Genomic DNA, 15,174 nt, shown 5'->3' with positions numbered 1-15,174 from the left:
TTAGATCATTATTTAACTAAAGAATGGATTCACGGTGAATTGTTTAACGAGATTGCTGAGGTGAAACTAGCATGCCCACATCAGAAATAATCCACAAATTGTGTAAATTAAAAAACTCTCATATGAAGAGAGATTGAAAAGATTGGGATTGTTTATTTTAGGAAGGAGATGAATAAAAGGGACTTGATAACAGTATTTTAAAAAGTTGATGGTCTAGAGAAGGTAGGTGAGGAACTTCTGTTCTCCTCATCTCATAACACAAAACAAGAGGAAATTCAATGAAATTAAAAGGTTTCAAATTCAAAACTGATAGAAGGAAATACTTTTTCACCCAATTTATAAGTGGACTGTGGAACTCATTAAGGCTAAGAATTTAGCAAGATTCAAAGACTGGATATTTATCTACATAAGAAGGCATAGGTGGGTGCTCGGGGAAGGCAGAGTGCGGGCAGGGCCTGGGGCAGAGTGGGGGCGGGAAGAGGTGGGGGTGGGGGTTTGGAGGAAGGGGTGGAATGGGGGTGGGGCCTAGGGCAGAGCAGGGGTTGAGCACCCCCGGCGCGAGGAGGAAGACGGCGCCTGTGTAACAAGGATATTCAGAGTTATAATAGTTAATGCTAAGAAAAAGCATTCTGGAAGGGATAAAAATATCACGTTTCAAGTTTTAATTAATTAATCTCTAGCTATTATGGATAAGGATTAGACCTTCCTGGGGGGCAGATTATACCACATTTGCCTAGTCTGGGGTTTCTTGCATCTTCTTCTGAAGCATATGATTCAAGCCAGTGTGGGTGACAAGATCCTGGATTAAACAGACCACATGTCTGATCTACTATGGCAATTCCTATGTTCTTAAATAATTAGATACGGTAAATATTATAGCAACTCACCTCTGTTTCCTGGAATGCCTGGGTGTCCAAAGACACCAGGAGGTCCACGAATTCCTAAATTGCCCATTATACCTCGTTCTCCTCTTTGGCCTGGGGAAATGGAGAAATATAAAGCATGTTTCTGAAGTGTTTGATTAATAAAGTGTTCCCAGAACATTAGTTTTGAAAAATAAATGTTTGTAAATATGTATGTATGTATGTTTGTGGCTAATTACTTGTAGTGATATGTGGTATGTAAATGCCTAACTATGTAATCACTTTCTCTTTTATTTTTAATTATTTTCTCATTTACTTAACATTCTTTAGGGCCCAGTCTTGCAACCCTAAGTAATGTGAGTAGTCCCTACATGTATAATATCCCCAAATGTTACTCATGTGAGTAAGGATTGCAGCATCTGACCCTTGGCTTTTAACAGACTATATTTAATGAGATTATCTACAGACACTATATTTCTATAATTAATTTTATGGGTTGTATTTTACAAAAGATATGCATAATATACTGGGCATTGAAAAAATGAAGGATTTAGTCTTTGGCTGTAAATAAGAAGCAGTGCACACTTGACTTCTTCCTTTCTCCTCACAAATCTTAAAACCATTAAGAACATATTCTTTAACAACTATGGGGATGCCCATTCCAAGAAACAGGGGAAGCTCTGGTTAACCCTTGGAGGGAGACAGATTCTAATCTCAGTTATGTATTTATAAATCCATGCATCAGATTCAGTATTTGAACACATTAAAGTAAACAGATGAATAATGGATTTCCTTTCACTGTACTGAAATTAAGATAAAAAAAGGAAGATGGCATTTACAGGAATAAGTTTTATAAGGCAAAGAGGGCCTCTACCACAGCAGAAGTCAGAACATATACTAGGTAAAAAGCTAAACAGATAGGGAGAATTTCTGTAAAACGAAAACTGTTTCTTGTACAGGGGGATGGGCCAGCAGAAAGTTAGGTTTGGCAGCATCAATATTTCAATAATTAGCAGCATACTGAATTTACAGACTGCACGGGAAGTTTTGGATTACTTCCTGGGAAGATGGAGGAACATAGTGAGCAGGAGGATCCTGGAACATCCTCTTGGCCAAGAAGCACTGTATTGGAGCCTCCAGACATTTTGTACCAAGGACTGCTGATCAGTCTGGGCAGAACACACTCATTTGTTTTCTGTATAAATCACAACACCATCCAGAAGCATAGCTGTCAGAGAAGCTCTGTCTGTACTGGGAGGAACCATTCTTCTGTTTCTATGTGAAAGAAAATGAAAGCCAAGTTATAACAAAGGGTGGTATAAACATGTATCTGGAAAATCCTTACCTGGTGCACCTGGTATTCCTGGTCTGCCAGGCTGACCCTTGAGACCAGGCGATCCTTTGTCTCCTTGGCAACCTGGCAATCCAGGCAGCCCAAATTGTCCAGGGAATCCTGGGACACCCAAGCCTGGAATATTGGGGTCTCCTTTTGATCCTAGTACACCTCTTTCTCCTAAGAAAACGAATACATGGCATACAGTAAATATATGTAATCTCCTGTGAAGAAAACCACACCAGACTGGGTCCTGTAGTCATGCCTGTGAAACTCGGCTAGCAGGGCAGTTGGCGGAGAGGCGCGGCAGGTGGCCAGCAGGGCGGCTGGCGCAGAGGCATGGCAAGTGGCCAGCAGAGAAGCTGGTGGAGAGGGCCAGAGCAGAGCCCTGCAAAGGCATGGCAATTGGCTGTTGGGGCAATGAGCGAGTGGAAAAGGACACTGCCCAACTTACTTGGGGGTGGGTCTTTTGTTCATGGTTTGTGTTTATGAACCCTAGTTGTGATGTTTCCCCAAATTAATGCGGAGTTAATTCCCTCCTTTTATTAAAAGTTTTTGCATCATTCAGACTCTGTGCTTGCGAGAGGGGAAGCATTGCCTCTTAGAGGCGCCCAAGGGGTGGTGTGTAATTGTCCCAGGTCACTGGCTTGGGGGCTCGAGTCGGTTTTGTGTTGTATTGTTGAAAAGGAACCCCTAGATACTGAACCCAGCCCTTGTTGCTGCTGTTTGATTCGCACTGTTAAACAATAGTAGAATACCAAGTTAAATTTATTATAAATATTTGTGGATGTTTTTCTACATTTTCAAATATATTGATTTCAATTACAACCCAGAATATAATGTGTAGAGTGCTCACTTTATATTACTATTTTTGATTACAAATATTTGCACTGTAAAAAAGAAACAAAAGAAATAATATTTTTCAATTCACCTCACACAAGTACTGTAGTACAATATCTTTATCGTGGAAGTGCAACTCACAAATGTAGATTTTCCCCCCACATAACTGCACTCAAAAACAAAATAATGTAAAACTTTACAGCCTACAAGTCCATGCAGTCCTACTTCTTTTGTTCAACTAATCACGAAGACAAACAAGTTTGTTAACATTTACAGGAGATAATGCTACTCACTTTTAATTTACAATGTCACTGGAAAGAGAGAACAGGCGTTTGCATGGCACTGTTGTAGCTGGCGTTGCAAGATATTTGCATGCTAGATGTGCTAAACATTCATATGCTCCTTCATGCTTCAACTTGTAGATTTTTTACAGTGCAAATATTTATAATAAAAATAATAATATAAAGTGAGTACTGTACACTTTGTATTCTGTGTTGTAATTAAAATCAATATATTTGAAAATGTTGGAAAACATCAAATATATATAATTTAAATTGGTATTCTCTTGTTGTTTAATATTGGGATTAAAACTGTGATTAATCTGAACTACTTTTTAAAATCTCACAATTAATTGGGATTATTTTTTTAATTGTTTGACAGCCCTAAAAATCTATATATTAAAAATCTTTTGAGATCACCTTTAAAAGGTACAGAAGAGGAGGACACATCTGCATTGCTACTTTGCCACACTGTCTCCTTTAGGAAGGGAGGTATTCTGCAATAAATGTAGATGCTAGGAGCCACAGATGACAAACCCATGGATCTGGTTTCCCCCTAGCAGGACCCTTCTTCTCTGCCACTTCTGTGTCCAGCTCCCACTCTGGACAATGATATTGCCTCATTTTACTTCTAGGGTCAGCCATCCACAAACCTTTCTCCATGGCACAGAGAACTATGGAAAGGGATTTGGCCCAGCAGCAGCAAATTTTATTGCTTAAAGCACTGTAATTCCCAATTAACTTCAATAAGAACATGTTTGCACAGGCTCTGTGACTCCTCACCCTAGGCATATCCCCTTCTGCCATACAAAGTTGAGCTCCATCACATGTGCTGGGGAGGGGGACCATGTGACATTCCTTTCCCCTCTGCATGACACCCCCTCTGATCTCCTATGTAATCTGAGCCAGTCTTCTCTTCTCTGTGTTGTGTAAGCAGCAGGGAGCATATGGCCGTATGTCACTAATATGTTAGGACCCAGCACTGAAATGTGATCCCCTACGTGAAGTCCAATCAGACTCCATGCTGTTGTTAAGGTCTGCCTATGGAGATCATATTGCAGAATTGTGGCCTTTAACTGGTCTAATATTTTCTGCATAGTATTACATCAAATATCCATAAGACCTTTTCATCATAATTTAGGCAACTGTAGGGTAAAAATAAAACCAAACCCCACTCAGTCAACTATATATCAGGCAGATCTGGCAGGTATTCTGTGTATTCCTACCTTGTTGGCCTGTTAATCCATGTGCACCTGGGAGACCTGGTGGACCAATAAGACAATCACCAAGCTTCCCTGGAAGTCCCTTTTCTCCGGGAGCTCCGGGACAGCCAGGTTCTCCTAAGAGAGAGGAAACTTTAAATTAATTACTACTTGAATTTTTGTAGGTGGACAATAAACTTGTCCTTTCCCCCCTTTTCTTAGAGCCTCGCTTAACAAAATGGGTGTAAGGTAAAGAGTTCCTTGGCTGCTTTTTATTAATGATAATACCTCTTGGCCCATCAGCACCGTTATGTCCTGGGAATCCTGGTAGACCTGGAATTCCTCTGTCACCTTTTACCCCTGGAAAGCCGCCTTGTCCTGGGGAACCTAATCCACCCTGTTGGCCAGGAATAATTAATCCAGGGTCTCCCTGAAACAGAGGAAAAACATAAATGCAGAATGTAGATTACATTTTGTAAATCTGAAAATATGACTCTCTCTGTCCTGTCAGTAGTTCATGTCTTCTGTCAAATTATTATCTCCACTCCCAGGGGATCTTTCACATTTATGTCAAAGCACTGAAAATACATTTCTCCCCTCCCCACCAAACACCCCTTTACACCTCTTGCTCTTGTTTTAGTATTATTATTCTACATGAGCAGGGCTTCCCCACACAGCTGGAAGAATCATTGTTGAACAATAGAAGGTAGTCCCGTTCCTGCTCTCTGCCTCTGCAGCTCTCAGATATCCTGCTGCACCTGTACTTCAGACAACTCAAGTATCTCTCATTCAAGTTCTACACTTAACTTCACACTACCCAGCATTCATACTTTTGGTTAAATATATATTTAAATAATGGGCCAGCAAATCAAGCAATCTGATTTAGTACTAGCCCTGCCACTAATAGAGAATGAGAACAAGGTTCAGTACATGGGTCAGCACTCAGATACCATGCCTCAGAAATACCCTGACATATGTTAGGTGAGGCTGTTTTCTTCAAAAGGAAAATTCTATGAAAGAAAAATTCCTGACAGGAAAGTCTGACCTGCTCTTTTTGACAAGCTGACTGAACTGCTTTGGACTGGCTTTCAAATAAGCAGGTAAATTCAACAATTTATTATTATTATTACCACCACCTCAGAGCCTACAAGCCCTAGTCCTAACCCAGGACCCCACTGTGCTAGATGCTGTACAAACACAAAAGAAAAGGGCAGTCCCTGCCCCAGAGAGCTAAATCACATCCAGAGGAACTTAGTTTATATGCAATTACTGATTGTGTATTTAGACCACAAAGGCCTTTCCGAAGGCTGCCATAAACCGAAGTAAGCCCTACGTTACTGGGGCAGGTGGAATCTTGCTGACAAGTTCCATACCTGGACATTTTATGGGCTGTGTGTGTTACCTTTTTAATCTTTTACATTCAGTTTAGGTGACTTTAAGCAACCAAACAAATAATCAGAGTAGATAGCAAAATAGGACCAAGCAGAAAAGACAGAACGCCAGTCTGATGCAAAGAAATGTGTTTTATTTTATTAAAAACAAAACCACTTTTGGGGCTTGATGACACAGCAAACAGCAAAACCCTAACCTCAAAAATGGCGTTAGTAGCTGAGCTCTCATTTATCTGCATTTTTTATTACACCTGTGGCCTCTGACCTTGTTTTTTTTTTTTAAATGTCCTGATTCAGGAGAGCACTTAAGCATATGATTGACATTAAGCACGTGCTTAAGTCCCATTTACTTGAGTGGGATGTAAGCATATGTTTAATTGCTGTTCCTGAACAGTGATGCTTTCAGGAATTGTGGCCTTGTAGATAGTTTTCACAATTAGAAACCAAATCCTGTGCTCCTTAGATCTCTCATTTGCTTAATTTGTTTGGAAACATGCTTGCTGACAAGCAGCCCTGATTAAGCTTGGGTTGTTTTTTCTAAATCAAACCTTTTCTCCTGGGTATCCAGGCTGTCCAGGCGAGCCTGGTTCTCCTGCCTTTCCTGGCAAACCTGGTGATCCTTTAGATCCTCGAAGACCTTTATCCCCTGCAAAGCAAACCAAATGGCAGATGAAAACACCCTGCTTATCCATCTATTTTGCTGAATAAGCACATAGAGATTTTTACTTTCTTGTTCGTAAGGCTCTGATTTTTGTAACTACTAGCGTAAGTTATGTGAATTGCTGGCAGCATTCTGACTCCAGAGTTGAATTAGCACCCACTGTAACCGTTCACCTTGGTATTCATTCAAACATTGATTGTCGCACTGCCTAGTTTTAGGACTCATTTAATTAGCTCTCTTTTAGTTGCCTTTACAAGTTGATTTGATGCCAGGTAGAAAAGGACTAGAGTTATTTTGCTCAATTTCTGTTTGCTCTCATCTAATTTTAAATGGGGCATTACTATGGTCAATTTCTTGGTCACTCACTACAGAAAGTGGCACACTTATGATTTCAGTATCAATGCTCTGGATGGGTTTTCTTTAACTATGAGGGGGGACACAAAGAGCCAAGGGCGTCTACTATTTCTGGAATGGTATCTGGAGACATTTTAGAAGTGGGGCTTACATTTGCATGGAGAAGGACTAAATTCATGGTACTCGAAACACCTTCTATTCCCTTTACCAAGAGAGCTGGTATGGCATGAACACAACTATATACCTTATAACTAAAGCATTGGTACTTACAAAGGCCTTATCACTGTAATATGTAAGTACCTCAGTGATACAATAGTATTAGCCATCATAGAATCATAGAATATTAGGGTTGGAAGAGACCTCAGGAGGTCATCTAGTCCAATCCCCTCTTCAAAGCAGGACCAACACCAACTAAATCGTCTCAGCCAGGGCCTCAAAAACCTCTAAGGATGGAGATTCCACCACCTCCCTAGGTAATCCATTCCAGTGCTTCACCACCCTCCTAGTGAAATAGTGTTTCCTACTATCCAACCTAGACCTCCCCCACTGCAACTTGAAACCATTGCTTCTTGTTCTGTCATTTACCACCCCTGAGAGCAGTCTAGCTCCATCCTCTTTGGAACCCCCTTCAGGTAGTTGAAGGCTGCTATCAAACCCCCTTCACTCATCTCTTCTGCAGACTAAGGGTAGGTCTACACTTACCCCGTAGTTCGGCGGCGAGCGATCGAACTTCTGGGTTTGACTTATCGCGTCTTGTCTGGACACGATAAGTCGAACCAGGAAGTGCTCGCCGTCGACTGCGGTACTCCAGCTAGACAAGAGGAGTACCGCGGAGTCGACGGGGGAGCCTGCCTGCCGCGTGTGGACCGAGGTAAGTTCTAACTAAGGTACTTCGAACTTCAGAAACGTTATTCACGTAGCTGAAGTTGCGTACCTTAGTTCGAATTAGGGGGTTAGTGTAGACCTGGCCTCAATAACCCCAGTTCCCTCAGCCTCTCCTCGTAAGTCATGTGCCCCAGCCCCCTAATCATTTTCGTTGCCCTCCGCTGGACTCTCTCCAATTTGTCCACATCCCTTCTGTAGTGGGGGGACCAAAACTGGATGCAATACTCCAGGTGTGGCCTCACCAGTGCCGAATAGAGGGGAATAATCACTTCCCTCGATCTGCTGGCAATGCTCCTACTAATACAGCCCAATATGCTGTTGGCCTTCTTGGCAACAAGGGCACACTGCTGACTCATATCCAGCTTCTCGTCCACTATAAGCCCCAGGTCCTTTTCTGCAGAGTATCTAAGTGCTGCACAGAGAAATTAGATCTGTGTGGCAAGTGTTTTAGTCTCCCTCTCCTTATAGGAAGTTTTCCTTGAGGTACATTATATGTCTGGTGTGTCTCTATATGCATTTTCAAGATGTTATAGTAAGGCAAATTTTCCAGCTAAATCCTTGTGCACATCTTTCCAAACATACTCCATTTTTTCAGTTCTGATGCCTGACTTTTGGAAAATAGATAAAAATATTTTATATTTGCAATTTACATGCTTTAATGTAGACAACCGTATGAGTACTGTAATACAGACCTTTTCAAGAGTTATTTGCCTGAACTGTGTATGGGTTAAAATAGTTTTTCTATCTGTCAGTCTCTCAAATGATTTTATTGTCCAAAACAACTAAAAAAGAATTATAAAAAATCGTAAAGGAGCATTCTACCTTTTGGACCAGGATCTCCAGGAAATCCAGTCCCTGAAAATCCTGGAGCACCATCACACCCAGGTAATCCCAAATCACCATGTTGTCCTCTAGATCCAACATTACCTACCAGAAGAAAACAAACTCTCAGATATTTTGCCATAGATCTTCTGCATTTAGCAATTTGGTGTTTGCCACCTTATCATGCCCCATAACGATGTAGTCAATTGGTTTATTAGAATTCAGACACCATTTTTACTCCTCACTCTAACACTTTCTTCCAGGTGAGTTTTTTCCAGATAAAATGCTAAACATCAATCACAGGGGCATGAGTCTGCAAGTCAGGCATATGCAATGCCTTCTGTATGTGCACAGGTCTGGGATGCATGTGTGTAGATATGTGCATATACAAATCTTCGACTTGCATGTTCTTATTGACCACATATGAACATGCATTGTGTGTGTCTGGGGGGGGGGGGGGGGGAAGCTGAGGATTCCCCTATGCTGTTTAGGGGCTGCTTTAAGGTCCCTTTGTGCCATGGGAGCAATGCAAAGGAGCTTTAAGATGGACAAGAATCTGGACCCACAGTCTTTGAAATCATTTTGTGTAACCTATAAAGCATAACATTTTATAAAAAAGTAACAGTGGACCAAAAACCCCAGCAACAATATAGAACTATGTTACATAACAAACACTTAAAACAAAAAGAAGCTAGAAGCTTTGTTACAAATCTGTTCTTTCCAGCAAGCTCAGAAACAGTGGGTGAGGTTCTGTGCTAAGCTTCTTTACGGTGTAGCACAGAACTCCCAGTCCAGGGCGTGGAGGCGGGGGGAAAGGAGGATGGCCAAAGGTGGCTCAATTACTGTCTTCAATTACTGCCTTCTCTGGGGGCTGGAGCAGCCTCAGTGTAATTCAGACAGTGTTGGGAACCAATCTAAATTATAGCAGCCTCCCCAGGCTGCCTTATGAATGGCAACACTGCCCAGAATCTCCACAGCACTAAGTGTTCCAGACACCCCCAGAATGTTCTTCTTGCCCCCACCTATGCCCCCTACACCAGGGCTTGCAAGGGAATCCTCGGAAGGCAATCTTATGGCTGTCTCTACAGTGCCAGTGCTGAGGGAATTCACTCAGCTGGACCCAGAACTTTTAGGGTACCTGTACACTCCTTTGGCCCTTTTACCCAGCATAAAGAAGCCAGAGTGGGGGTTAGAATTTCATGCAGAATCTCTCTGATGTGCTTAGTTTTATTGCATTTAACCTAGAAGATGCTCTCACCCATTGCTCCTGGGGGTCCTGGTAAACCCTCTGGCCCCCGAGGTCCTGGTGGTCCAGGTATTGGATTTACTGCACCAAGTTCTCCTTCTGGACCTTCAGAAAGTATATATAACAAAAGGTTAAGGAGGTTTGTGGAGATATAGTGTGTGCTCTTGTGCTTTTTAAAACAATATTAATGGAAAATTCTGTTCAGTTAAAAAATACTGTGTTGCACAGTTTCTACAGCTTAGAAGCTCCAACAAGCCCATAGAAATGGGCTACATAACAATTAAAGAGATAGCATTTTACTGCCACCAAAAAATCCCCTAGACACTTCTTTAAATATATTAGAAAGTATGGAATTGTGCACCAGGGGGACACAGCAAAGGAAGCACGCAGGCAATAGGACAGCTTACAGATACTTAATCCTCAGATCTATTCCAAAAAGATCTAACGTGTCTCTCTGGCTGCATTGATTCTGAAACCTCCAGGAATAATTCCCAGGAGATTTCTTGGAGATTCAAGCCAACGAATGAGAGTTATCATGGATGTTGAAGTCCACCAGGACAATAAACGTTGAAAAGGCCAATGCAAGACCAAAAGAGACTCATTTAGACTGGGTAGGACTCATGATGTGAAAGTCTGTACACTACAAGGATTCCCAAATGTATCTTATCCCCAGGATCAACAACCAGATTGATACAATCAAATAATTTCATTTCTGGGAGGGGAAACCTATGCCTGACAGAGTCAAAGTGTCTTCTGGCCATCAACTAGCACCGATGACTATTAAATCTTTTTACTGCTAGGGTCATGGGAATTTAGTGTCTATTAGCTTATCTCAGAAACTTTGACTATCTTTCTATTGTAAACTACTTTGCATCCTTCCAAATCACATCACTTGCCACCATACAGGTCAGTTCATCAGTGTGTTTAAATGAAAGTCAAACACTTTAAAAAGGGAAGCTAGTGATAAGATATAAAGTTACAAACCAATTGCTCCAGGCAATCCAGGCAATCCAGACATTCCCTTAGTGCCTTTGGGACCTGTCATTCCTTGTGGTCCATATCCTGGTGGTCCAGTGAGCCCCATTTCTCCAGGAAGACCTGGGTTACCAGGCAATCCTGATAATCCTCTGTCCCCTATCGAACCATCCAGTCCCTATTAATAATTAGATACATTTGCATAGTGTGCATTGCTTATTTTTCCGTGTTAGTTCCAGCAGCAACAAGTTTTGATACATTGGACTGATTATGATCTCACACTATTTTAACAAAAGAGTAACTCAATCATCTTAAGCAAAGTACTCCTGACTTACATAGTGTGAGACACAAAATTGTCTGTTTATTGTATCCTTATCTAATCCTGTGCCTTTGTGAGATTCTAAAAGAAAATGCAGTAGTACTGCAAGAATACAGGAGGTATTTGCCCATTCTGGGATACTGCCTTCTGATCCTCCCAGGGAACCTACTTCTTCCAATCCAAATTCTCAGAGACATTCCAGCAGCTAAAACTAATGAATAGGACCTTTCATGTTCCAATTTATGTATATGTAACATAGACCATAAAAATGATTTGATCAATGCTTTGATTTGATGAAATTTGCCCATGTATAATGGAAGCTGCCCACACAATTCCATGCAAATTGCAAATGAGTAAGTGTAATCAAAGCTTTACCACTTTGCCACCATTTTAAGCCTCACAGAAAACATTAGATAAAAATAAAAATTTCTGTCCTATGGGAAATTCTTGTATTTTAATATTTTTGTCCAAATTGGGATGAAAAGTTGAAATATCAACATTTTTTGCAGAACAAAAAGTGCTGAAAAAGTTTGATTCCCCTAACCCTTGTAGCTACAGAGCAATCAGCGTCAATGCCTGGATATCTTTTATGATTATACATTTTAAGACCAGAGGGGACCGTTTGATTATCTCATCTAAACTTCTGCAAAACACACACCATAGAATATTACCCAGTAACTCCTGCATCAAGACTATATGCTGTGGTTGGGTTAGAGCAGGGGTTCTCAAGCTTTTTCTTTCTGAGGCCCACCCAACATGCTATAAAATCTCCATGGCCTACCTGGGCCACAATAATTGGTTTTCTGCATATAAAAGCCAGGGCTGGCATTGGGGGATAGTAAGCAGGGCAATTGCCAAGGGGCCCTGCAAAGCTACACTGCTCAGGCTTTGGCTTCAGCCCTGGGTAGTGGGGCTCAGGGCCCCAGGCGTCAGACCCATGCAGTGGGACTTCGGCTTTCTGCCTTGGGCCCAAGTGAGCCTAATGCTGGCCTTGCTTGGCGGACCCCCTGAAACCTGCTCGCTGCCCCCTAGGGGGCCCTGGACCCCTTGTTGAGAACCACTGGGTTAGAGCATGTTTAAGTTTACTTAGCTATCTTTACAGATGTTACAGTGTTTTAATTCTAATGAATAGGGCTGTGAAATGTATAATTATTTACTTAGCTTTCTATTAATTCTAAAATAATTGAAAATAATGTATACCAACCCTTTCGCCTTTTGAACCTTTTGAGCCTTTTGAACCATGTTTTTTGTGCAATCCATCTGAACCTTTCCTCCCTGGATTTCCTCTGATCCCTGGATCTCCTCTGTTTCCTTTTTGCCCTTCTGGATACACATATCCCGGTTCACCGTTTGGCCCTTTCAGTCCTTGATCTCCTGGAAAACCTGGAAGTCCCTAGGACACAGCAGTTAAGAATTTCCATGTTAGATTTATGTCAAGTAGTTTTTTTTATATCAACACTAAATGACTAATTTTCTTTCTTTCTTAGGCAATTCTTTAGAGGGTCCCAGGATTTTAATTTAATTTTGTCTTCACTAATTTCACTAGTCAAATAAGAATTATTATTTTCATTTGCTTGTTGTCCCTGAGGCTGATAATTTAAGTTAGGGGGTCAGATCCTTGGCCCTGCTCCTTCCCCTTTGCACTGCTTTGGTGGTGGAAAGGAATGACAGAAAGATGGCTTAAACCACTAAGGGTATGTCTTCACTACCCACTGGATCGGCGGGCAGCTATTGATCCAGCGGAGATCAATTTATCGCATCTATATGCGATAAATCGACCCCCGAGCCCTCTCCCGTAGACTCCTGTACTCCAGCGCTGCGAGAGGCGCAGGCAGAGTCGACGGGGGAGTGGCAGCAGTCGATTCACTGCGGTGAAGACACCACAGTAAGTCGATCTAAGTACGTCGACTTCAGCTACATTATTCATGTAGCTGAAGTTGCGTAACTTAAATTGACTCCCCCCCCCCTCCAGTGTAGATCAGGGCTAAGATGGGAATTTCCTGTTGCATGCTAATGCTGACACAGATGGCTCTATGTCACCCACTACAGGTCCCCCAGTGTAAGGGACATTTGGGGTCTGAAGCACACTGTACTCTGGTGATCCTGGGCTGGTGAACTGATGATTGTAAGCTCTTTGGGACAGAGATGATCAATTTGTTCTGTGTTATACTTAGGGCCCTACCAAATTCATGGTCCATTTTGGTTGATTTCATGGTAATAGGATTTTAAAAATCGTCAGTTTCATGATTTCAGCTATTTAAATTTGAAATTTCATGGTGTTGTAATTGTTGGGGTCCTGACCCAAAAAGGAGTTGTGGGGGGGTTGCAAGGTTATTGTAGGGGATGTGTGTGATACTGCTACCCTTACTTCTGTGCTGTCTTCAGAGCTTGGTGGCTGGAGAGTGGTGGCTGCTGGCTGGGAGCCCAGCTATGAAGGCAGAGTTGCCGCCAGCAGCAGCACAGAAGTAAGGATGGCATGATATGGTATTGCCAACCTTACATCTGTACTGCTGCAGGCGGGGCGCTGCCTTCAGAGCTGGGCGCACGGCCAACAGCCACTGCTCTCAGCCACCCAGCTCTGAAGGCAGCACAGAAGTAAGGATGTCAATACCCTTACCCCACTAAAATAACCTTGTGACCCCCTGCAACTCCCTTTTGGGTCAGGGCCCCCAATTTGAGAAATGGTGGTCTCCCCTGTGAAATCTGTATGATATAGGGTAAAAGCACACAAAAGACTGATGTCATCAGAGGAGACCAGATTTCACGACCCGTGACGGCTGTGAATTTGGTAGGGCCCTAGTTATACTGAGTCCAGCACAGGGAGTCCTGGTCTATGACTGGGGCTCCTGGGCACTACTGTAATATGTCTAATAATAAAATAATATTAATTAATTAATTAATTAATTAATAGGGAGCCACTACTGCTGGTGCAAGTTGAAGCAGACACAAGGCAGATCCCTTAAAGATGCTTTGAGGGAATCTTTGTCTCTTGCCCCAGCCAATGGAGCTAGGGTTTTACACCCTCTCAAAGGGCAGCATAAAGCTAGCTTCTCCCGCACTCCCTGGGGCTTGAGGAGCCACTGTGCCTGCTTGAGGGAACAAAGCATCCCAGAATTCCTAAGAATCAGAGCTGCCCTTAGCATTTTGGGGTGAGCCAGTGAAACATTTCCAGTGCTTTGTAGGGGAAATGGAACCCCATAGCTTGCACTGGGGTCTAGGGATAATCACCAGCATTAAGAACAGGTTTATAAAGGACAATTATCTGAATAAATATGCGGTTTGGAGTGTATGTAGTGAATTTTAACATACACACACACTTTAAACACATTAACTAATCAGTCTCCACAACCACCTTTGACTGTGAGATAGGTATCATTGTCATTACCATCTTTATTTCATAGCTGAGGACACTAAGATAGAGAGATTTGACTAAGATGACAGAGGAAGTCTGGGTCAAGCCTAAATTTGAACACAGGAGGCTCTTGCTCTTAGTTCCCTTTAAAATTCAATAGGTTATGCTGCCTCTCACATTACCTAGATAAGTCATTATAGCCTCTGGTAATGGGTTTCAGGAGATGGCCTATAGGTGGCCAGCTAGGAGAGGAGCATATAACAGACATAGTACCATGAGTGACAATGTGGGCAGCATTGCCCCTATAAACATGCACTGATCTGGAGAACTTCTAAAAATCAAAGGACCAGTGAGCATGTATTTCATGAAGCTCAATGGCCACCCCAGGCATTGTGGTATTCATGGTGATGTGTATTTCCTTGTGATATTCAGGAAAAATGTATGTTACACTTTCCACCCTAGTGATTGGTTTACACTGGTTCATATTTTTGAGGATATCTTTACAAGGAAAAAAGCTAAAGTACATTTTTTCCACACCCCTCCCCATTTTTTAATTAAAACTGAAATTAGCCCTAATTCTAGACTCTGAAAGTACCACCTTCCTGGAACCATCAAGCTAAAATAGTAACAGTATATCCTGCATATGGCAATAC

At 42.0% G+C, this 15,174-nt stretch overlaps 1 protein-coding gene across 1 annotated transcript in view; it reads right to left on the bottom strand.

Annotated features, from left to right (window-relative positions):
- LOC135884121 (collagen alpha-3(IV) chain-like) overlaps positions 1-15,174 on the bottom strand; it is a 107,992-nt gene that overhangs the window by 24,868 nt on the left and 67,950 nt on the right. The window contains exons 19-26 of the mRNA XM_065411413.1: positions 12,436-12,562; positions 10,860-11,009; positions 9,888-9,980; positions 8,630-8,734; positions 6,456-6,553; positions 4,805-4,946; positions 2,209-2,376; positions 888-968 (exon numbers count right to left, since the gene is read on the bottom strand). Coding sequence (XP_065267485.1) covers positions 888-968; positions 2,209-2,376; positions 4,805-4,946; positions 6,456-6,553; positions 8,630-8,734; positions 9,888-9,980; positions 10,860-11,009; positions 12,436-12,562 — 964 coding nt within the window. The remainder of the gene's footprint in view (positions 1-887; positions 969-2,208; positions 2,377-4,804; positions 4,947-6,455; positions 6,554-8,629; positions 8,735-9,887; positions 9,981-10,859; positions 11,010-12,435; positions 12,563-15,174) is intronic.

The sequence above is a fragment of the Emys orbicularis genome, chromosome 9 (genome assembly GCF_028017835.1).
Source record: "Emys orbicularis isolate rEmyOrb1 chromosome 9, rEmyOrb1.hap1, whole genome shotgun sequence".
NCBI classification, from domain to species: domain Eukaryota; kingdom Metazoa; phylum Chordata; order Testudines; family Emydidae; genus Emys; species Emys orbicularis.
The sequence above is the reverse complement of the archived record's forward strand: the minus strand, read 5'-3'. Positions and strand labels throughout refer to the sequence as shown.